At 40.8% G+C, this 24,627-nt stretch overlaps 1 protein-coding gene across 2 annotated transcripts; it reads left to right on the top strand.

Annotated features, from left to right (window-relative positions):
• Positions 1-611: 611 nt before the first annotated feature.
• On the top strand, positions 612-17,027 carry UBE2V2 (ubiquitin conjugating enzyme E2 V2). 2 transcript variants are annotated; one of them, XM_056854430.1, is made up of 4 exons: positions 612-722; positions 9,211-9,356; positions 13,108-13,233; positions 16,144-17,027. In XM_056854430.1, the coding sequence occupies exons 1-4, from the start codon at positions 707-709 to the stop codon at positions 16,288-16,290; spliced, it is 435 nt and encodes a 144-aa protein (XP_056710408.1). In that variant the 5' UTR covers positions 612-706; the 3' UTR covers positions 16,291-17,027. The 2 variants fall into 2 exon arrangements, with proteins under 2 accessions (XP_056710408.1, XP_056710409.1); XM_056854431.1 differs by lacking the exon at positions 13,108-13,233.
• Positions 17,028-24,627: the final 7,600 nt, after the last annotated feature.

Below are 24,627 nucleotides of genomic sequence, written 5' to 3'. Positions count from 1 at the left end.
ATGGATTCAAGGCCTACTGACCATCATTCAGTTATACTACTCCAAAGGACCGGCATTCCATTTATTGCCACTTGTCTGCCCTTTTCTGTAATGCTTTTCAATGGAGCCCATGCAAGCAAATAGGCATTCCTGGCTCCCATTATATCCAGTGGGACTCCAGGCCTATTCCCTTTCCCCCCTGCGGCCGTTCTCGAAATTCTTTTTAGTACATCCCTTCTTTGCTCTGTCCTCCATCCCTCTCCCCGACCCAAGGAGGTTCAACGGCATTAAGACAACAGTCAACCGCTAGCATCCATCACCATCGGTTGTATTGTTAAAAGCGGGGAAGAAGAAGCCCAAGCCTATGCACCGTGAACAGGGCAGCAAAGCAATTGAGTTTGCTAAGGCGCATCATGTGTCGGGGGGGGGGGGCTCGCGTCCCAGGAAACAAGCATGAAGCTTATTCTCCAAATATTGCTCAGTTGAATAGGGTTGACTCGTGAGAACAGAGCCCGCCCACGGGTCACCCACCATTCACCTCCCCGCAGCGACATGAAACCACTTCTCTCCTCCCTCCGCCCCCGTTTGCTCCGCCCCCCCACGGCATCCTGCGGAAACGCCGGCGGAGGCGGGGCTTGTTTCCAGGAAGTGATGTTACACGCAAGGCAGAAGGCACGCATTCGGCGCCTGTGCGTTTCCTGGCTGGTGGAGGAGGGGTTAGGGCAAGATGGCCGGATCCACAGGTCTGTGTTGGGGGGTCTCGGCGCAGCCGAGGGGGGGTCTGCCTTGGCGGGTGGGGTGCGCGCCTTTGGGGGGGCCGGGGGTGGTGCTGCCGGGCTCTGCTCGCCCTGGGCGCCGGGGCGGCCGGTGTCCGTGCAGCCCGGTCGGGGGTTTTCAAGCTGGAGAGGAAGGTGGGGAGGGCCGCGGGGTTGGTGCAGGGGCAGAGAGCCCTCCTCGGCGTGGGGAGGGACCGGTGGGGTTCAGAGGGGCAGTTCAGGTGGTGCACGGCCATCACATCTGGGGTGGGGTGGGCTGAGTGTTTATCCAGGGGCTTGAGTTTCCTCTGGGAAAGCAGGCAGGGGCTGGGTTACCCTAGCTGGGAGTTTGCTTCGTTTGTGTGTGTGTGTGTGATGTGCCGTCAAGTCGCTTCCGACTCATGGCGACCCTATGAATGAAAGTCCTCCAAAATGTCCTTATCTTTGATAGCCTTGCTCAGGTCTTGCAAATTGAAGGCTGTGGCTTCCTTTATTGAGTCCATCCATCTCTTTTTGGGTCTTCCTCTTTTCCTGCTGCCCTCAACTTTTCCAACGTGATGATCTTCTCCAGACTCTTGTCTTCTCGTGATGTGACCAAAATACGATAGCCTCAGCTGTCCTTTCAGCTTCTAGGGTCAGTTCAGGCTTGATTTGATCTATATAACCCACTGGTTGATTTGTTTTTTGGCTGTCCACAGTATCCGTAACACTCTCCTCCAACACCACAAGGAGTCTTATTTTCTTCCTATCGGCTTTCTTCAATGTCCAGCTTTCACACCCATTACATACTAATAGGGAATACAATGGCATGAATTAGCTTGATCTTGGTGGCTGGTGACGCATCCTTATACTTCAGAGTCTTTTCTAGCTCCTTCATGGCTGCCCTTCCCAGTCTCATAGAGAAGGGAATAACTCTTTTCTTTGAGTACGGTATTAGCGAATGATGTTGGTGGTAGAGGGAGATCTCAGGCCTCTGACTTCCCTACCTCGAAAGGGCAGGTATTGGGGGAGAGGTATGTAACTAAGGAAGAAGGCAGGATTTGTATACTGTAATTAAATCCAGTGTTTTGCCTCAGTAACTTATAGTGTACTAATCAGTGCAGTGTTGGGGGTGGGGGGATAGCTTGCTTATAAAATTTACTTCTAAGTAAGGTTGTTGCTTCCAGCTTTTCCCATATGTGGTCTTGTTGGCTAACTGCAAAACTCAAGAAGGAAACCTGGTTATGTTCACTGCAGTCTGTCTGTGGTGAAACTTGAGCTTTTTGCATCTCATTTGCATTCTATGATTTATCTCTTCTTTGCCCGCCTTCAGAATATTATAGAAGAGTGAATCTTTCCTGCCATTTAGTGCACATACCATGGATGGAGTTGGAACTGAACAACTATAGTAGCTGTGAATAGGAAACTGGGGAGGGGGTGGTGGTAATTATTTCCAGTGAATATGAAGTAAAATAAAATAGTTGCATATATAATACTGTTTTCTGCTAGTTATATGTAACTGATCCCGAAAAAGTAAAAGGAACACGATCAACTTTTGCTTTTAGAATACAAACCATAACCATTACACATCAAACTGGTATTATAAAACTGACTTCATGACAAAAAAATAAAATCTGAATGATAATATGTGGATTGATTTCCAAGGGGTTGTAGTAATTTCTTCTTCGATACTGGCTTAACCTAGATGATCATAGACGCTGATATACAATGAATGAATTTCATTCCAGTACTACTGCTTGGTTTTAGACTGTGAATATTGCCTCTGGTAAGGTGGTGATGGTTTGTGACCTGGATCTTTCACAGCAGTGATGGATACTGAACTCATTACATTATTTAAAATGTTTTGGCCCTAGCATGCTACTATTGATAGGAGTATGGTATTGCTATATATTCTAAGCATTTTATCTAAAAATGTATTATAATAAGTGATGGTGTGTTTTGTTTTCCTTATTTATCACATTTCTATTTTGCCTTTCTTCTGTTGTGGAACTCATGGCAGAGTCCATAAAAATTCACAGGAGGCCTTCCATCAAGAAGATCCAGGCCTGCTTTAGTTAAGCAAAGCTGTTGCATCGTGTGCTTCCAACCATACCCTGGGACTGTACACTAAACTGTATGTTGCCGTTAACCTTAACGGAAACCATCCATTCGATACTTTGAAAAGGATCCTGCATGCATATTTTGCAGAATATGTATCTGCTGGATTTTAATTGATAGAACTATTAATAATTGCTTTGGCCAATTTCTTTCTGTCTTTAAATCTACCTTTAACAATTTGGAAAGTAGCCCCCCCACCTGAGTAGCTGTCTCAAGTGGGTCTTGGAGAAGCAGCATCTACATTTTCTGCATACATTTAATAAACAAACTGCTATTTATTACATTTAAGCCACACCATCAACACTTGTCATAAAATGGTAACCAGAATAAAGTCATGCAGTGTCTCGGAAAGAAGCTTGGTGGGCTGACAAGTGGGCTTCCAATGTTTGGGGCAGATTTTGAGTGAAGGGGACATACATGGCCAATCTGACACAGCCATGAGTTACAGAAGGGAAATCCCTAAGTATGGACAGCATAAAATGGAGCTTTCAAGCTCAAAACTAGTGCAAATGGGAAACAGCTGTTTAAATAATAACATAAAAAGACAACAGGCTGTGCTTTCTGCATTGGGTGGGGCACTAACACAAGCTCTCTACAGATGAACTCCTCGGTGAACAGCGTAGAGTATAAGGGTGAGATAACTGGGTGTAGTGAAGCAGACATACCAGTTATTAATATGTACTAAATTTGTTCTTAAGACTAGAGCTTGCTTTGTCAACTGGATAGTACAACACTATTTTAGAATGTTGATAGTATGAGTTGAATCCTCAGAATGCCACTGTCTGGCATTTTGGGATACTGAGTGACAATCAAAATGCAGCAGTAAGTGGCATTGGATCCCAAACTTTTGAACATGCCCAATTATCACAGTGCCCAGAGCAACAATAAAATGTTAGTGTTATGTCTGGCTGGCAGACTGGCTAGCTGTCATAAAAGTAATGCGGATTAGAGATACGATAACAGCTGAATATTCTAACTGAACATAGAAATCCACAGTATTTTAAACGGCAGTCATCCCCTCTGTAGTTCACAAGGACAAAAGTTACAAAACATTTGGATGCTTGGAAGTATCTAAACATTGTAGTGCCTTGAGGTCCCATGTCTGACATGGAATTGTTGTGATGGGCAAGCTGTTAATCTCAGTCTTGGCTCCCTGTCTGTAAATGGGGATAACTCTCATAACATTCTTGTAATGTAAAATATGGTAAGTGTGAAAAGACACTCAAGGTCACTATGTATGCTTGGACGTGGGTGTGTGGGGGAATAGAAGGAGAGGGAGAGAAGAAAGTGTCTTGGAATTAAATTTGCTGAGAGTCAGTGTGGTCCATAGCAGTTGGGCAGCAAATAATTGATAGGTCTAATTTATTTTTTTAAAAACTGATTTAATTACTCACTAAGGTTTTCATATTTCACATCCATTGTCAATGGACGTGTCCACCGTAAGTTGTGAAATAAAGGATATTCATGATGCTGAGAAGTTATGAAGATAAAAAAAAAATACAAGGAGTCTAACGAATTGGAATCTCTGAAGCTTAATTCAGAGAGCAGGCCTGGCTGTGCATCAGAGAATCTTAACTTATCTCAACCTGAGTGAATCCATAATTAGTTATGTTCTTACTGATGCTTTGGGAACAGTGGAGGACTACAATACAGTTATAGAAGCATTTTTAGGCCTGTTAAGAGTCTTCCTGCCAAGAAGGAAGTCAGAGGAAGCTGTGTGGGGGGCACATTGACTTCTGTGGTATAAAAGGTAAAGATCCCCTGTGCAAGCACCGGGTCATTCCTGACCCATGGGGTGACATCACATCCCGACGTTTCCTAGGCAGACTTTGTTTACGGGGTGGTTTGCCAGTGCCTTCCCCAGTCATCTTCCCTTTACTCCCAGCAAGCTGGGTACTCATTTTACCGACCTTGGAAGGATGGAAGGCTGAGTCAACCTTGAGCCCGCTACCTGAAACCGACTTCGTTGGGATCAAACTCAGGTCGTGAGCAGAGCTTTTGACTTCAGTACTTCAGCTTACAACTCTGCGCCACGGGGCTGCTCTGTGGTATAAGGGAGCCTATATATAGTCTTCCTAATCTCATCTAAGTGCTGTGAAGTGCCCAGGAGTGTTGTGAAGGGGCTATCCCACTAAAGTTTCCAGTTTTAAATATCTCTTGCAGTGGCATCGGTCTCAGCACTTCGACTTTTCAGTTTGGGGTTTGAAAAGTAAACTTATATTATGGAATTTAGTATAAATAAATTAGAAGGCCTATCTCTGGTTTCCAGGTAGTGGCTTACTCTAGGTTGCCAGAAACTTCTAGTTAAAGAGGTATATTAACCCAGCTTTGTCTAGTTTTTATGCAGTGACTTTCAGTATAAAAAATGAGGAATAGTTTTGTGTGGCACAACACAGGAGTATCACATTGGATTGATGATTGTTTGTATATTCTTTTGTTTTGGAAAAACATCCCAGAAGAATGAGCCTGTAGGGTGATTTTACAAGAGGTTATATTTTTCACAAATATTTCCATACTGGCATTAAAAACAAAACATGACTAGATATGAGATCAGTGAAAATTGTTTGGTATTGTCCTTGTATTTCAGATGCAAAAAGGAGGGTCAACCTACTAAAACGTTGTATGCATATTAGCTTTGGAAATAAGTTCACAAATTACTGGTCTACAAAACAATGTAGTCACCCGCCCACTGAAATGTGAATTTCAAAAACCACTTTTATATTTAAAAAACTCCTCAGAAATATTGTTATGAGGTTATGATTTTTTAAAAAAGTTTCACTTTTATTTGTGACTTGAATGGCATGTACAAAAACAATTCAGCTACAGTATCTAGTAGCTTTTTAATTGTAGATTTTCAATCACATAATCTAATTGACCAAAGGTAAAACAAATTCTCTTGTCCAAACAAGCATTTCTAGCAACACAGTGCAAGGCTCTGCAGGTGAGTATCCATGTTCCCTTGCTCTTAATTTGAGCCAGAATTTAATAGAACTTGGGCTAGAACTTGTTTTTAGTGCCCAGGTTCAGTCCACAAACATGAGATGTAATAGAGGGGTTGTGAGAATGAGTTAAGTGCCCTGTTTAACTCATTTAGTAACCAAAACAAGTCTTTCATAGTGTTCAGATTGCATTCAGAATCAAGTTTTATTTGAAAACATGCACAGAAAATGTAAATAGCTAATGAAAGTTTACATTTTCCCCTATGATGTGGCCCGAGGTCAAGGAAACAGTAAAAGAGCGGTTATGCTAAAGGCAAAGACCCTGCTCACAAAACACAGACAATCTGTTGGCTTACTTTATTAATTTTCTGGTCCTGATCATACAAACTGCATGTAAATAGCAGATGTCTTTGCATGACAAAACAGGAAATTTGTGGAACACAAGTACTCGTTCAATAACTGATGAAAGTTCAGTTAGCACTGAAATGAGCATGTCCAAAGAATATTTTAAAATAATTTAAAGGGCTGTACTTAAGTTGGGCAAAGTTCTGCAAAGCAGGCACTGCAAAGTCACCACCTGATCGCCTGGGGCAATTTCTGGTGGCCAGTGGCAACCCAGTGCCTTAATAACAAACTTAATGTGTTCATGTTCCTTACGGTCCAGGGAACCTCCCCTAGTCTAAAATTCTTTTTAGTTTTCAGGAAGTGTGTAGCAAGGACTTGTTATTTTTGTGACTTGTTATCTTCGAGTAGTGAAGCTTAGCGTTACAAGAGGCAGATACAATCAAAAGGCTGGGTAACTGCTTTCAGAAGAGCAGCTGGTGATAATAGCATAGGCAATATTGTTTTTAGTCCTTTTCCCCATACTTACAGCTCATCACTTTTCAGATCTTATTTTTCTCATGGTCTTCTTGAATGAATGTATTTACTTGGCTGGTATTCAAGGGCCAGTTTTTAAAACTTTATTGTTTGGGCGAAAAAGCTGCCACAAATCAACAGTTAACATCTGCAGTACCAGTTATTGATGAAGGCAAGCTTTTGTGTGGCAGTTTCTCTTGATAACCTCTGCTCCTAATTGTGTATGCATTGCTTCTAAAAAATGCAGGAATTGTTGTTGCAATGTATGTATAATGCTGGAGGTCATAATTTATTTGTGTAGTAATGAGTCATTTTGCACCTTGTTTAATTTATTAGCCTACAAAAGAAAGTAGTCTTCCTCTTAAAGCATTTCACTATCTTTGCAGAAAAAAACGACAGCCCTAGTTTCTCTGGGATGTTTTAAAGGCTTAGAAAACTCTTGTTGTGGTCCTCCACCACTTCTTAGACAAAAGCTCACCTGTAAAATACTTTAGAAAGTGAATTTGAGGCTATGTACCAATATTATAGATGTTGCATGTATTAGCAAATGTTTCCTGTTTAGTAGTTGGTGACATAACTAAATTCAAACAAAAGGAGTCAGCGGTTGTAGCAATTAAATTTAAACAGTACACAAGAGCCCTTTATTTAGTCTGTAATGTAAGGTTATATTCTGAGAGGTTCTAATTCAAAAACTGTTTCCCATGGCAACCACAGGGCACTGTAAGTCTTAGTTGGAGACAAGAGCAGGGCAATTTTAACAAGATTTTTCTTGTAAACCCCCCCCCCATCAAAACAGGAACTGCTTGCTTTGCTAATATTGTACACTAAAGCCATACCTCCTTGGCGAGGGAGGAAAAACTGCTTTTGTTGCAGCTTGATGATAGTGGGGTAAATACTTGCTTTAAAAAGAAATCTTTTGCCCTAGGCTATGCGCACTTGGGAGGTCCTCCTTAAAATGGAGCTCTGTGGGGAAGCAGCAGAAGCACCCCCACCTGAAAGCAGTAGATAAACAAATTATGCTCTCCTGCATCATGCTAAGATATGGAGTAATGGATCTGGCCATCCCAAGTAGATTGCGCCTCTACATCTCAGATGTAACTACCTGTGCAAATGAGAATCAAGCTTCATATATCTTTAAGTTCAGGCTTCTATCTTCTCTTGCAGTCATCTGTTAAATTCAGTTGGCACTTTCCTCAGTTCTGTCTCCAAAAATAGCCACATGAGCGTGTTTGTGGTCAAACCAACTTAGAGTAGGCACTGCGTACTTGCATAATAGTTGACCTATACAAGGAATCAAATGTGTACATATCTGGATCAGTTACTTGATGCATGAGCTTCATCTGCTGGAAGAATTTGCTGACTTTGAGCACCTATTTGAAATGGTTCCTTTTATGGGGAAATGACATGCTGAATTTATAGTTTTTGTTTTAATCCTCTCTGAGGAAATGTGGTTTTGCTATAAGCAAACATGAAGGGAGGAGAATTATATAAGCTGCTTTGCGTCTGTATTGGGGAGAAAGGCAAGGTAGAAATGAAGTAAAAATTTAAAAATTAATGAATGGAATGAGAAGGTTTCTTGTGAAGCTCCATCAGCTGAAGATGGTTTCTGTCCAAGCCTTGACCAACAAATGCTGCTGTTGGGAACCTATTACATTAGACTTGTTTTTCACTCTTAATTTCTAGCCTGAACTAGAAACTCAAAGTGATGTAAGTCATATAAGCTTCTGATTTGCAGGACATGCTGTGAACAATGAAGTGTTGGATTCCACTGGCCACCTAATAGGCTGTGATGTGACAAACTCCAGATTTCCCAAAAGTCCAGGAGGCACCCATTAGGTGGCAAATAGGTTGTGATGTAACAAGCTCCAAATTTCCCAGAAGCCCAGGAGGCACCCACGAGGTGGCAAAGGGGCATCAAACAGGCAGTGTCTTTTGGCATTGCCCTTTAAGAGCCACTTTGGCTGTAGGCTGCTTAAGTAGACTAGTTGTCAGCCGTGCCTTCCCCCACTCAGCTGCAAATGTTCCCAGCAAACATTAACCCCCAGGGAGTCACAGTCACATGCTAACTCTTGAATTCTAGCCAAGACAACTAGACAGAAGTATCTGCTAAAACTCTGTATTGCTCACTACGGCAGTGTTTGCAAAGCCTTTTAAATTAGGACTTTTATATAATGACTGAGAACATTGCTGAATGAATTTATGAAAGGAAAAAACCAATGCTTTTATCAACCTTCTAAACAGAAAATTTGAGATGACTTTTGGAACCAATCACTTTAAAATGAAGCCTATGAGAGAATATGCTAAATTTTACAACGGATTAAACCTGGGTCAAAGTACTTTGATGCTTTGCCACAGAACTTAAAATTGAAACTTGTATTGTGTCACAACCATTCATTAACGGAGCAAGTTTTTCTCAGTAGTTCATAGGTAATGTGTTCCTCTGTAAAGCGTTTTACATGAAGAAAATTGAATGGTGTGGATTTGTAATGTTTGTGATGGACAACCTGTAATGCTAACAGGTGAAATGAGGCGAGCGGTGATTTTGAGCATTGTTATTTACATTGCTTCATTTTTCCAAATAGTTAAAGTCCCTCGTAATTTTCGTTTGCTGGAAGAACTCGAAGAAGGTCAGAAAGGAGTCGGAGATGGTACAGTAAGCTGGGGCCTTGAAGACGATGAAGACATGACGCTTACAAGGTGGACGGGCATGATTATTGGACCACCAAGGGTCAGTGCTACAAGACAACCTTCACTTTTTAAAAAATGCAGTGTTTTAAAGTAGCTGAAATTATTGGTAACCATTATGAAACTTAATGTAAAATCCTGTAGGGCTAAATTTTAGTACTCCATGTCAGGCATCTTGTAACCTACAGTTTTACATCCTGAGAGCTGGAAGAAAAAAATATGCAGAAACTTTTTTTATTCACAGCTCCTATCCTAAAGGGTAATGACTTTCTTACACACACTTAAGTAAGTTATCAAATTTATATTGAGGTGATGTGCCTTTAGTGGCTGCTGCTCATACTGACGTATATACGCGTGTAGACTGCTAGCTCAGAGCTGTGGCTCAGCACAAGTTCAGAGTCCTGCTGGGTGCATTTGAACTGTTTTGCTGGTAGCGTTAGGCATCCCCCTATGGCATTGTAATTTTGGCTGTGCCAAGAAATCGAACGTATTCTTTTAGAAACCTTAAATGTTTTCAGCTGTTATTGAGTGGCATGTAGAAAAAAAATCTTGTCTCTTGGTTTGACTGGGCTTGCAGCATGGTATTCCCTTCTTTATTGTGTGTGTGTGGGGGGGGGCAGTGCTCATTCACTGGCAGTCCAGAGTGACAAGGAAGGTGGGTAGGAGAAGAGACAATGGGTCTTTCAGACCAGTACCTACCAAAAGCAATTGCTTTTTCTTTGTTCTCTCACAGACTTAAAATTGGCAGCAGAGCTGGTTACAGTTTTGAGGCACAGCAGGGAGGGGCTGGGGTTCATATCAGATTTCCTTTTTGGTGTGGACAAGTGGGAGCCAGTGTTAGGACCCCACTGTCTCTCTTAAGCTACCCATCTGACTAAAGGTGGAGGAGAAGGATTGGATGGGTGAGCAGTGACATCTGGATTATCTGGGCTCTTGCCTAGACATTACTGTTTTGAGAGTAGTGAGTATTATCCCATACCATGGCAGGCATTTTGCTAGAATTAGTATAAATGGGCAAATTGGAGGGCGTTTGGTATGAACGTAGCTATAGTAAAAGCAGCTTTGTTTACAAAATTTCTGTGATTCTGTCATAAAAATGACAAGTTCTTAATAGAACGTATAAAACCAAAAAGGCAAAAATATTCATATCAGAACTGTTTGAACCTCTTATGTTTTCAGTCATGCCTAAGATTTATGTATTATTATAAAACATTTCTATGCTGCCTTTCCACCCAAATAGGGTCCCCAGGGCAGGAAACATCAAACATTTGAACATTAAAACATTTAAAATAATATATAAAAGAATGCAATAATTCGAATAAAAGCACCCACACAAGCAGAGCTTATCCCCATTACAGGCATCCTGTATTATCCTATGCTTAATTTTATATGCTGCTTTTCAACCAAAAACACTATTTTCGCAGGGGCAGCCAACGAAATTGTTCACATTTACTGTGTGGGAAGTTATTCGCCTCTGGTTCTTGTCTTTTTTTTAATTGACTTACTGAAACTGTGACCTGGAGAAATAGAGAACACTTCTTTACTGGTCCACAGTGTCATCATCAGAATTTTTAGTCAGGATCATGTTCATTTAGTGAATTGGCAAAAAGCCATGAGATCCCTGTTGGAAGCATGAGGAAACCAGCATGGGAACAATAGTATGCAATAGTATGAAGATGCTGTTAGTGAAACTTGAAGGAAGTTGCTACAGGCCAAGATTAGTAAAGCTAAGGCTTTTTTGCCCTTACTGTGCATGATGGGAGTTCTAGCAGGAAGCTGATTGAGAGTAAATATGGGGGTATTTTATTTGCTGTGAAAATGCAGCCTACGTCACGTTGGCTGAAAGGAAGAATTCTGAATTGATTGGAAAACGTATATTAAAATGCTGGTGTAAACGTCTTCCTGCTGTGAAGAGGCAAGGCAGCTGCAGAATAGGTAAAACACTTAGCTTTATAAGATGGTAACCAGTCCCAGATGAAGAGTAGCCAGAAGGATAAACGACATTCTGCAAAGAAGTCTCAAACGCTGTAGGCTAGCCTGATCTCATCAGATCTTGGAAGCTAAGCAATGTTGGCCCTAGTTAGTATTTGGATGGAAGATCACCAAGGAAGTCCAGGGTTGCTACACAGAGGCAGACAATGGCAAACCACTTCTGAACAAAGGACATTCTGCAAAGAAGTCTCAAGCACTGAATAGTTCCCCCCCCCAATTCTCAAGATTCCTGTATATATCTATGCCTTTGGAAATGTATGTTCTTCCAGTAATGGTTCTGTGTAGGGCTTTTTTTCTGAGTTTCACAGCTCATCAAGTACATTAGCAGTCCTTACAGAAGCCTTGTGAAGTTTGTCAGTATTATATCCGAATGCTGGATGTAGAACTGAACCAAGGGAACATTAATATCTGAACCAGGAATTTCAGTTCACGTTCTGAATACTACAGTTCCATTTTGATGGCAAATCTGTTTTATATGTAGCCGCTTTGACCCCCTCAGATTTATAGCAGTTGATGTAGTCCTCAGTCTCTCAGAAATGAATTACAAAGGAATTGCTCAGTATATATTAGATTAGTACTTCCCTCATGCCCACAATTTTTTCCAGGTTAATTTGTACATGCATGTTTATGATGACTCAGTAATTCGAAAGCTTCAGGCATACTTGATCTGAATTATTCCTACTGCAAGCTGGTTCTGCCACTGCTATTGAACAATCGATTCAGATCTGTCAGTAGTTAATGACTTAATTAATCATTGGGCAATGAAACCAAAAAAATTTAAATAACAAGTAATATACGCTATAAAATATTATCAAAATAATAAGGGAGTTAATATTTAGATACAAAGAGGACTGTGAAGGAGCTGACATATTTGAATCGCAGATTCATGGTAATCAGTGTAAATTACATAACTAAGAGCCCCAAGTTTCCCCAAATCAAAGCAGATTGCAGTGGAAATTAAAACACATCAGACATAAAATCCACAGTTAAAATCAACTGTTGCTGTCCTCAACTGCAGCAGCTCTACCTCAAGTCAACCTCAGTAGTCTACCTCTTTATCAGCTGATGAAGTAGCTACTCCTGAGTAGCTCAGCCTTGCCTATTTCACAGAAGGACAAGAAGGCCATTGTAATGTGTGGGTGCAACCACAGAGAAGGCCGTGCACAGGCTGATTTAACATTTATCTCTGCATTAATGGTGGCACTTGTAGATTGTCTAAGAGAAGTACTAGTTATTGCTCTGGCTTTATTTTCGAAAAATCTTAAGATAGATCATTGGGTATAATATCCAGTCATACTTCTTGGGTGCCTGGAATATTCTAAACACCTTGCTATGAAATAAGTTGCACCTGCCCCATCTTGCTGCTGCTTAGTGGAGTTAATTACATTTGTATTTTACCTTTGTTCCATCTTAGAAGAACTTGTTGTGGTTTACTTAGGTTCCTTGGAGTTTCTTGGTCCAGCTAGGGGTTGTGCATGTGTATCCCCAGGTGTGCAGGGAACCACACCTACAAGTAAGCCCTGCGCACATGTCTTTCCCCTCTGAACCACCAATTAGTTGCACAGTTGGAGCCCTTATAATAGTGCCAGAGTTCCCTCCGATTATCTGTTCAGAGGGAAGAGTGGACAAGAGAATTCAGTCCCTGCTGCTGCGCATTCCTTGATGAGCAGAATTTTAGTTATTTTGGATGGGCTTAATCCGTTCACCAGAACTGGGTCAGCTGGCTTCCTTTCATTATTCTAGTAGTGCCTTTTGCAAGTGTATTTTCATATAATGAATAATTCTTTCTCTTTCATTACTAGACAAATTATGAAAACAGAATATACAGCTTGAAAGTAGAGTGTGGCCCTAAATATCCAGAAGCACCGCCAACAGTTAGATTTGTAACTAAAACTAATATGAATGGAATAAATAATTCCAATGGAATGGTAAGTTGAAATGCACGATGAGCAATCTGTTTCACTTTACAGAAAAGCTATTGAGGATTATGATGGGTAGGGAATAATGTATTTGCTTCCCCTGTTATATGTCTTGAACTGAACCTTGCTGGTTCAGACCCACAATCTATCTAATCCTCCATTCTCTTTCCCTCAGTAGCCCACAGAAGGGGCACAGAGGCCAAAACTTCCCTTCTGTTGCTGCCTCCCAGCAACTGGTATTTAGAAGTATACTCCTTCCAAACATGGAGGTCCCATTCACCCATCATAACAGTTGATGGGTGTTTCATCTGTGAATATGACCAATTCTCTTTTAACTGACAGCTAAGCTGGTGTCCCCTCCACACCTCTTGGCAATGATGTCCACAATTTAAGTAGGCATTACTTCAAGATGTTTTCTTGTTTTGTCTGCCCTGAATGTAATAACTGTCTCTGATTGTATATGGAGCACAATAATTATGGAATGGGAGGCTAAAAGAAAAAAAAATTGTTTCTCTGATATCTGTTTTAATCATTACCAACTTCTTAGATGAGGGGAGCAAGCCACTTATTACATTTTTGTGGAGGGGAAATCCCACAAATGATTACACATGTGTATCTCTTGCCAGTTATGTACACACTAGAAAGGAAATACATCTCAAATGTATGTTAAGTATCCCTATGTAATAATTATGGGCAACAGTTTCAGAATACCATAGAATAAATAACACACATTGATCAATTATCATTTGCCTTGTGCCACGTTCATGTGTCAGTTGTTTAAAATGCACAGTTACATATGCAGACAAAATATTAATCATAGTCTTTTTTAGTGCGCATCTTTATGCTGTAGCCAAAGCTGAAGAAGTTGCATAATGGAAGTGACAATCAATTTGTTCAATCAAATCTAGAAAGTAAAATGCAAAAATAACAGGCTTAGCTGTGTTTCCCTGTCAAGCGATTCTGTGTTTACGTTGTATTGGTGTATTATAGTGTGTATTCAGGTCATACAGCAAGCAAACTGTGTTTTAAATTGGAGTGAGGTGGACGGAACGTTGTGACTACTAGCAGCCCTTTACCTGTCCTTCATCTGGAGTACAGAGCACTCAGAATAATGCAGCTCCACTTCTTCATCAGATCTAGTTGTTGCAGTTGTGAAATGGTGCCACGTGACAGTAATGCATTAGATAAATGTGAATAAGTTGATTTTGTTGCAGCCTTGCTTCTGTTTGTACCTGTTACTGAGTAGTATGTGTGTCCTAATTGTGTTTTTATTTTGGTCTTGTGAATGGCTTTGGAAACATAAACCAAGTTATAGAGTGTTAGAGTATCTAGCAGTAAAATAAGGGAGTAATGCCTCGAGCAACCAGCTGTGGAGAAGTGAGGCACAGGAACGGAGATGATGCAGTGCCCCTTCTCAGCGCCCTCCTGTACTCCCGGATTCTCTTCTTTTCCTTGTGTGTTCCCCCAACAGGCAAACAACAGCTTAGATCAGGAAAAAGTTACAGGGAAGAAAGAATTCCACACATCCCTCCCACACTGCAGGATCTGTCTGTCTGTGCGCACACAGCCCCTCTGCCTTGTCCTGCAGCTGCTGTTTGGCAGCAAATATATATGCTGGTAGATCTGTTCCCAGCATCCTTGTTGCCTCAGATGCCTGTGTTCTTCAGTAGCTTGCTGTTGTATCACCAGAGTGTGTTGTATCGGTTGGTGTTTAAATGCTGACAGCTATGAAGTCTGCTTTTTAAGTAGTTTGAATTTTGTTCAGTCACTGAATTATATGTCTGGGACAGTCGTTTGCCTTATTGAAAAACAAAATACGAAGCATAAGTATGACAACTGCAGTGTATAATATAATGTCACAGTTACACTATATTATGTCACTAACTGACTTTTATTATACGCTGCAATTGTCATGCTTCGTATTTTGTTAGACTTTTGTTAGACTTATAAGGGTATCTTGATTTTTCGATTATTAAAAAACAAAGCAAAATATTGAACTTCAGGCACATCTTTCTCAAGTTACCCTTCTTGGAAAAAAACGCACAATGGCACGATCATCAATTAATGCTTTTGGCACTGAGTTGTATCTAATGATTGTTGTCTGTCAGTTGAAGGGCACTTCTGCCGGTGGAGGAGGGAAGCCATTTTTACCTGTTTCGCTGCTGCCACCGCACATTCTGTAGATCTCTTCATTATGCACATTGCTGTTCCTGCCAGATCCCCGGGACACTGGAGGCAGCTTTTAAGGGGCTGCAATGGGAGGGGAGTGAAGGCAAGAAAATTCTGTTCTGAGAACAAAGTGCAGCACGTATATCGGGAGGGGCTGTGGCTCAGTGGTAGAGCATCTGCTTGGCATGCAGAAGGTCCCAGGTTCAATCCCCGGCATCTCCAGTTAAAGGGACTAAGCAAGTAGGTGATGTGAAAGACCTCCGCCTGAGACCCTGGAGAGCTGCTGCTGATCTGAGTCGACAATACTGACTTTGATGGACTAAGAGTCTGATTCAGTATAAGGCAGCTTTATGTGTTCATGTGTTATTCTTGGATACAAACCAATATTTGCAAGTTTCTGTGGAATGTGTTGCCTTAAGGTAGCCTTAAATCTTCTCGCTGTAATTTTCCCATGGTTTATATTTTAGCAGGAGCGCTTACCACACCCAGGGAAATCTTTTACAGCTACGATAATTAAATTCTTACATAGTAACAGCCCAAAAATCTTCACCTTAAATATATACACCCATGATGCTTTATGATGTGTAATGATAACTTATGCGCATGGAACCAATTTCAACACCAAGCTGTATTGTCTAATCTTCTGGTGTCAGTTTGAAAATTAAATGCAGGAATGATAGTACAATTGTGAGATCAGTTATTCTGCATTCTTTACTCTCTATTTAAACTTCTGCTTTCTCTCCTTAACAGGTGGATGCACGGAGCATACCAGTGTTAGCAAAATGGCAAAATTCTTATAGCATTAAAGTTGTACTTCAAGAGCTAAGGCGTCTAATGATGTCCAAAGAAAATATGAAGCTTCCGCAACCTCCAGAAGGACAAACTTACAACAATTAATTTTAGCTAAATCCCAAACTTGTCTTAAACAACTTCTACTTATGTTAATGTCTTGATTCAATCTCACAGTGCAAAACTACCCACGCATTAAGAGTTTTCTTCTGGTATACATGATCTGGACATATGAAAGAATATATATATGTATGTATGCCCCATATGTTTTCAGGCACAATCAGAGAGAAAAGGCAGCACATTTTTTTCCTCTTTAGCAAGGCACTATCATTTTAACATAAGCCTGAAGTAGCCTAAAATTGGAGCTCCTGTGTTTCAAGACGAAAGCATGACAAGAAGTGTCAGGTTGCTGTGGAGTAAGATGTTTCAGAAAAACCTTTTCTCAAGAAGAAAAAAGAAATAAAAATGGCATGCTTTATCCATCTTGCTTTAGTAAAAGAGCTGCAGGTGACATTGTTTTAAAGTAGCGGGTACTGCAACTACCATTGCTCAACTTGTTTAATTTTTTTGCAAAGGTGTGGGTGCTGAATGCTAGTAGTGTCACAGAAATACAGTCAGGATTGTTTTGATACTTGTATTTATAAAATGAGGGAATGATTTTTTTCTCTTAAGTGGCTCCTGTGTGTTACATGTAATGGACATTGCAAAATATTTGTTTACAGTCTTTGTTCTAATAAACCATGCATTTAAGTTTTAGTGAAACAAAAAAAAAAAGGAAATAGGTGTATGGCAAATGTGACCGAGAATAAAGTTAGTCTTCAAATGTAAATAAAATGTGGAAAGTATCCTCTGAGGCTGTGCCATTTTTGTATTAAGTAATTTGTTCCTGTTGTACCTTGTACAGACAAGGAGTGAACTAACATTGCTTCTAATTGATGTCCAACTTCCACTGTACTTCATTTGATAGCCGGAGCTGCTGCTGGAACTCTTTCTGTGGAATCGCTAGCTTAAGAGACTAGCCAGAGCTTAGCTTGTGGAAGTATAACTTCTGTAAGGCTTTGGAAACAGAATTATTCTCTAATTGCAACTTGCTGCTTTCATGATTGCTCACTTAATAAGTCACTTATTCCCTATTTATCACAATTAACATACCTGCAAAAATCAATGCAACGATTGGAAAGAGCATCATTTCTGGTCCTTGGATAGCTTTGATTTCATGTTTCTGCAGGCAATGGAAGTTGTTGCAGTATGAGGCGTAGAGCAGCCTGGCACATACAGTCCTGGTCCAGCAAAAATAGAACACGACAATGGGATGTTAAGGGGGGAGGGGGAGAAGGGTGGCTGTTCAGGCACTCAGTGTTGATAATGCCCAAGCTAAAATTGAAAGGGAAGCTGTAACTTTGCTATAAACCTTGATGGCTCTCTGGCCAGTCCAAGTATAGGTTGCTTGTTTGGCTATTCTGTTGCATCCCCGAGAATCGTAGAAAGCCTTCAGATTCAGAGCAGGAATCCATTTTATTCAGAAACCCATTTCCAGCAGCAAGTTAGGCCGATCATTTGTCAAGTGGACTAGATGGCCAAGAGAGCACCAGCCTTTTCCTTTTTTTTCCAGAAGCAAATGCATTTGCTTAGAAATGAACTTCCTCTAAACTAGAAGGTTCTATTTATGAGTACTAATAGTGTCAGCTGGTTTGGCCAAATCTTGTGTCAGACTGTTTCTGTCTATTCAGCTGAATGATGGGAACTGAATAGCAATGGAGCTTGCAGGGGATCCTATTCTCCCTTACTCCACACGCATGAGAAGAGCAGAAGGCATTGTGTGATTTGTAAAAAGCTCCCATCCTCACAATTTCCCTGCACATGTACATATTAGTGAACATCCAAGTGTCCCCATCACCCTATTATATCTTTTGTGTTGTGAAGGCACATTCTTAGATAGTGTATGAATTCTCTTAGGCAGTGGCCATAGGATAAATCAAGAAGTTTCTGGATACACCAGAAAGTAAATGGAGTTCAGGAAATGCAGCAGAAGGTCTCCACAAATATGTTTTTGCTTAGATTATGGCTAGTTAGTACAGTTTAGTGTGTCTCACTCAACCCCACTTTCTATAGTGTTTTAGAAAATATATTCATGAAAAGCAGAGTTGCCCCACTGGAAAAAGAACAACTAAAAGTAAATTTTGTACCGGATTAGCTGTTGAGATTACAATTGCAAAATAGAATTTAAAGCTACCTCATACTTAGCTATTCCCATACACACACCTAAACCTTGATTCTGTATTTAGGAATTATGTTCCCAGATTTTAGTCTCTTTAATTCTGCATCTGAGTTTCAAATTGTCAAAGGATTGCTGGGTCAAGTTAAAAGGGAAGTTTTGGAACAATATATGTATAAAGAATTTTTATAATCTAGATAAGAGGAGCCTGCTCCATCAGAAGCTCTGTCAGAGCTTTCAATAATGTCAGTTTTGTGTAACCAGAAGAAGGTATGGGTTTTTGTTTTGAGTGTTTTAAGAACAAGACCAAGGAAAAAGCTGAGGCTCCCCAGGATTACATAAGCAACCCAGTATATGCATAGGAGTTATTCGGCCTTGGCTTTGCCTAACACAAGTATTTGGTTATTTTGAGTAGAATTGCAAAACACTTTAGCAGTATATTAACCAGCATGTAACTGGGCTGGCTGTAGGCCTTTGTTCTGAAACAAAAAGCATAAAATGTTAAATGTGCCTGGAAGCAAACGTTTCTAGTACTGTTGAATTCAACGAACAATGAGCTGGCCAGAGATGCTGGCTGTTTGAGTCATTACTGTAATGTGTATTTAATGCTGACTGCTATACAAGGTTAACAGTTGTATGAAACAAACTAGTTGGATAACTATTTACCTGATGCTGTAAAAAAATGATTTACATTGGGAAATATAGTTGCTACTGGCTAGTTTCCCTCTCTGTTCATGTGCTGATCAATTAAAAATTGGTCGAATATTTAGAATGTTTCATTTTTGCTTAGAAAGGATAAATTATTATTTTACTTGTTGTTTTGCTATTTACATCTGTTTAAATCCTATCTTTCTAATGGGTGGGGTGGGGGAAGGAGGCCCTTCCAAGTGGACACACACTATCCTTCCCCCACCTATATAACAAGTACTGTTCTCATCCACAGTGGTCTAGGCGTGTGTCTCATTTCTTTATGCCTTTATGCTTCTCACATCTATGGCAGACAATGAAGTGGCCGTGTGCGTCCTCTAAGTGACAGGATAGTTAGTACAAAGCACCTGAAATGCAGAGTGTTACCAATAAACAGAAGCTAGTGAACTTTGTGTGTGCGATGACTGTCCTTATCTCTTCAGCACTCTTATTTTTAAGTGAAAGGTTTTTTTCATCATCTTTACTATCTTTTCTGTCCTAGCTGTCAAACATTTGACCAAAGACACTAACAGTGTAATGCTAAGACACTTTTCTGAGAGCAAGTCTCAATGAACAGATCTGAGTAGGACTTAGGGTTGCCAACCTCCAGGTACTAGCTGGAGGTCTCCTGCTATTACAACTGATCTCCAGCCGATACAGATCAGTTCACCTGGAGGAAATGGCCGCTTTGGCAATTGGACTCTATGGCATTGAAGTCTCTCCTCTTCCTAAACCCCGCCCTCCTCAGGCTCTGCCCCCCAAACCTTCCACCGGTGGGGAAGAGGGACCTGGCAACCCTAGCAGGACTCTTGATTAGATCTGCTTAGCCTTATAGGGATCTCAGGTGCAACTAGCAGGAAGATTTTACAGTGTGGGGGCCATCGCTGGCAATGCACTGACATCACTTCCTGTGCACACCAGAAGTAACTTCAGTGCATCACTGGCAAAAGCCATAGTATTTTGCCCAAATACCAGAGCATTCCCAGAGGCCACAGTGATGCACTGACATCACTTCCATTTGCTTAGTGTTGCCAGGTCCCTTCGCCACCGGTGGAAGGTTTTGGGGTGGAGCCTGAGGGCAGGGTTTGGGGAGGGACTTCAATTCCATAGAGTCCAATTGCCAAAGCGGCCATTTCTCCAGGTGTACTGATTTCTGTTGGCTTGACATCAGTGGTAATAGCAGGAGATCTCCAGCTACTACCTGGAGGTTGGCAAACCTACATTTGATGCATGCTGACATCCACCCCATTTGAGTGCCCCCCCTGCTGGACAGCTGAGTGGAATCAGGGATTGCTTGTAGGGGCCTGGCAACCCTACTTAGGGTTTCTATCTAAAAAGCCCTTCTTATAGTCAATGCTCAGCATTTGAACTGCTAGTGTTGTGGCTGTATTAAGTGAAGTTATTCATATGTCTTCACAGCCATCTGAGGTTTAATCATTTTCCTAGCAGTCCTAAGACAGCTATTTAGAGCAGGCTAGGAACAGCTAACTGATGATCTGTGAGTTGCACCCAATGCTTCTGGGCAGCGCATTTATGTCTCTGTAAAGTCGGCTGCGACTTGACGGCACTTTACACACACACACACACACACAATGGGGAAGCCATTTTCTCTGTCCCAAAGCCTGGGTGGCTAGGTTCTTTCAGAGTGGCATCCACTTTATAGATTACACTCGGCCTTTCAGATAAGTCATGCTATTTGAGGCCTACAGAACTGCAAAGGAAACAGAGAGAGAGAAACCTAAACAGGGCAACTTCTTTTCTGTATGTGTCATAAGAAGCCAAAGTTGTAGGTCTGTACAGTTTACAATTTACTATTGCTGGTTGAATAATAAAGGCTGCCAGACATGGTTATTACTTGTGCATCACTCATCAGATAACCAAGGAACATCCTTCTGTAAACACTGATTTGGAAGCTTGCATTTCTTGTAATTTCTTTATTGCTCAAGTCATCCATGAAAGTGATTGTGTGCTGCTGGCACATTTGATATACTACAGCCAATAAATCTTTATTTAAACCAGTTCATTCGTAGAGGAAATGATGAAACTTTCCTACAACCATAAAAATATAACTCCAGCCACTTGGTTTATAGAGTCATGTAGAATCTGAGCAAGGCTGTCAAAGACAGGACATTTTAGAGGACTTTCATTGATAGGGTCGCCATGAGTCGGAAGCGACTTGACAGCACACAGAATCATGAGAAAGTTCTGCCTTCCTTTACCAATTTATTGTACAGATAAATGTGACATTGATTGGTTCTACGTAATTTAGGATTTTTTTTTTTTAAAAATGGGGTATACAATGGATATCCAGCCTCTGGGGGCATGCAAAGTAGTTTTCAGTAGCAAGTTTCTATATTCCGACATGGATTATCTGACCCACCCACCCCAACCATTCTTGTTTTAAAAATGCTGCCCCTCTCTTGATAGCAGGAACCTAGAATTAATTTCTCTGGCTCCAAACAGCTTTCAGAATATCCCTCAACATTAACAGGAAAACAACCTGGTAGGCATAAGCAAATAATGGGTACTGGGATAAATGCAGGTTTATATCCAAGTGAAATGTCCATTAGAAAAGCTAACTAGAAAGCAGGGAAATTATAAAAATAGCAAAAAGTATGCAAACAGAAAAATATATTCCTACATTGTCAGTTGCCAGAAGCAAATCCAGGAAGGGTGCAAAGTTTATTTCTAAGTGGTTCTTTATTCTCACACCCTGACCTAAGCAATGTGGCTGCTGCAACTTGAAGAAGCAGCAAGAAGTCATCATATATCTGTCTCTCCAGAGAATATCAAGCCTTTCATTGTAAAGAGAAACTCAAAAAAGACTCACTTCTTGCTTTTTCCAATTAATAAGGTAGCCAGATTTATGCGGTTCAGGTAGTTTGTAATCTCATTTGGATTGGCCAGTGTATCCTTTTAACCAGTGAGAGAGTTAAGACAGTGAGTCATGGGGAATGAAGCACTGGAAGGTAAACAAAACATCACCGAATGACTGAAACATCAGCTAGAGAGCAGATAAGCTATTCACCCCCTATCAAGAACCAGAAAGAGAGGCACAATTAACAAAACAGACTAGGGAAAAAAAATCTTGGTTTATATCTGACTAGCGGCTGTTACCGCACGTTGGCTGTTACCGCACTTGTATTCCCAGTGATGTATTAAGAGTTTGAAAATGTTATAAAAAATACTGTTCACACTTTCTATGTATTCCCACCGATGTATTAAGAGTTTGAAAACATTATAAAAAATTCTGTTCGCACTTTGTTTGGCCCCTTTAGCTGTGAAGACGTCTTCCAACCATTTATTAGCCGTGGTGTCCAAAAAACCCTTTTTAAAGCGATGTTTTTTATAACATTTTCAAACTCTTAATACATTGCTGGGAATACAAAGTGCGGTAACCCCAGTATCAGACATGAAAACAAATTCTACACTTTACAATCAGTAAACCATTTTTTCTTGACGAAGGGGTGGGAGAGAAAAGTTTCTGAGGTTGGATCAGCCTGAGTAACTCAAAATTGAGGCTAAAGAAAAGAAATATCTCTGTAGCTGAAGTTCATTACTTATGACAATATGTTATACAAAGCGATGTTGGAATTAAACTGCAGCTGGACTTTTACAAAAAAGTACTCCAGATGGTGCTTGCAGAATAAAAAACTTCAGAAATCAGAATAATTAAGAGTTAGTTACTTGGAGAAATACACCCTGTGTAAAATTATACAAATATGTAACCTTTGATCAGAGATTTCAGCTCAAAGCAACTTTCAATGGTTCTAACAAATGAGCTACTTCTATACTTTGTAATACAAGGATGTAGCTTTGTTGTCTAGCCCATTTACATGTTCTTAGAATTTCTAATCTTTTTGGCTATCTCAAAATAAGCACTCTACTTCCACACACTGAAGCCAGGAGACGCACTGATCCTACAGCTGGGAATCAAAGAGCTATATTAAACTTGTACACATCTTCATGGAATTAAAAAAACAACAACCCATCTTCTAAGAACGAATCCCCCTCCAGTGGTTTTTGAAATTCCCCTCAACTGCAAAACTAGGTATATGGCATTGTAGGATGAAAACCAAATCTAATCCCTCCCTGGCTGTTCGAATTCTGGTACACACATGCCCAACCTTCTGCAGGTTCAGATGGCGCCCTAATCACCAGTTGCAATTATGCTAATAGTTTTATCAGTGATTGGAACAATTAGACACATTTGCTGGAGTTTGCTGGGTGGCTGCACAACAGCATTCACACACACACCCTGCTTTCATAAATAGATGTCATCTCTTACAGCCTGATGGCGCTACCAGACTGGCAAACTCTGCAACCAAATTGTGTCTATTGTGAATGTCTTGGAAAATGAATTAGTTTTAAAGTAAATCATAACTTTTGATGTCCCTATGAGTGATTTCCAATTATAGACACTGAAATGTTCAGCAGGGGTTTCAAATTAGTATGGTTTTATAAAAGACTGTGGAAGTTGTCGTTTCCTACCATGCTTGCATCTTTAACACTCATCCGCAAGACATTCACAAATGCCTCCAGCATGAGCATTTAAATAAAACTGGATATTTTAATAAAACTAGTACATGTGTGTTTTGCGGGTGAACTGAAGATTTATTCACATATTCGTTCATCCATAGTAGTGTAAGGTGCCTTGTTCAGCAGAGATGCATTTCCTCTCTCCCTTTAGGGCGCATCACCCCTTCCTCCACTAGAACTGTAGCTGGGCTCAATGGTTTTTAGAACTACTCATTCTGATTTTTTACACACATGTGGGCAGGAGGACTTACTGCCCCCATGGCACTCAGGTTGCCAGCTCCAGGTTGGGAAATATCTGGAGATTTTGGGGCGGAGCCTGAGGAGGGCGGGGTTTGGAGAGGGCGGGGACTTCAATGCCATAGAGTGCAATTGCCACAGCTGCCATTTTCTCCAGGTGAACTGGTCTCTATCAGCTAGAGATCAGTTGTACTAGCAGGAGTTCTCCAGCTACCACCTGGAGGTTGGCAACCATAGTTGCCAGGTTCCTCTTTGCCACCAGTGGAAGGTATTTGGGGCAGAGCCTGAGGATGGCGGGGTTTGGGGAGGGGAGGGACTTCAAGTCCATAGAGTCCAATTGCCAAAGCGGCCATTTTCTCCAGGTGAACTGGTCTCTATCGGCTGGAGATCCATTGTAATAGCAGGAGATCTCCAGCTAGTACCTGGAGGTTGACCAAAACAACAAACACCTAGTGCTGTGCTGAGAACAACTCAATCCAAAAAACAGCACACAGCTCAATTTCTATAAATACAACGTGTATTGTAACAAAATTCAAATATCAATAACAAACAAGGAAGACAACCTAACTACCTAATAACATGCGAACAGACGTGTAACACACATAAACGGTGCTGAACAAGAACAAGCAAAGAACAAGGAATATTTACAATATATACAATAGTCCCACAAAACACCTGCGCAAATACAACAAGAAAACTTTCATGGAAAAACCTCTTAAGTGCAGGGCTTATTAAAAAAATCATCCGTAGACTTATCTTGCAGCAGG

Source organism: Euleptes europaea, chromosome 8 (genome assembly GCF_029931775.1).
Source record: "Euleptes europaea isolate rEulEur1 chromosome 8, rEulEur1.hap1, whole genome shotgun sequence".
Lineage (NCBI taxonomy): Eukaryota > Metazoa > Chordata > Lepidosauria > Squamata > Sphaerodactylidae > Euleptes > Euleptes europaea.
The sequence above is the reverse complement of the archived record's forward strand: the minus strand, read 5'-3'. Positions and strand labels throughout refer to the sequence as shown.

What these genes read in the sequence shown, in the direction of transcription:
- UBE2V2 (XM_056854430.1), top strand. An exon ending in TGATTATTGGACCACCAAGG is followed by an intron (nt 9,357 to 13,107) that starts GTCAGTGCTACA and finishes TTTCATTACTAG; the next exon opens with ACAAATTATGAAAACAGAAT. An exon ending in TAAATAATTCCAATGGAATG is followed by an intron (nt 13,234 to 16,143) that starts GTAAGTTGAAAT and finishes TCTCCTTAACAG; the next exon opens with GTGGATGCACGGAGCATACC.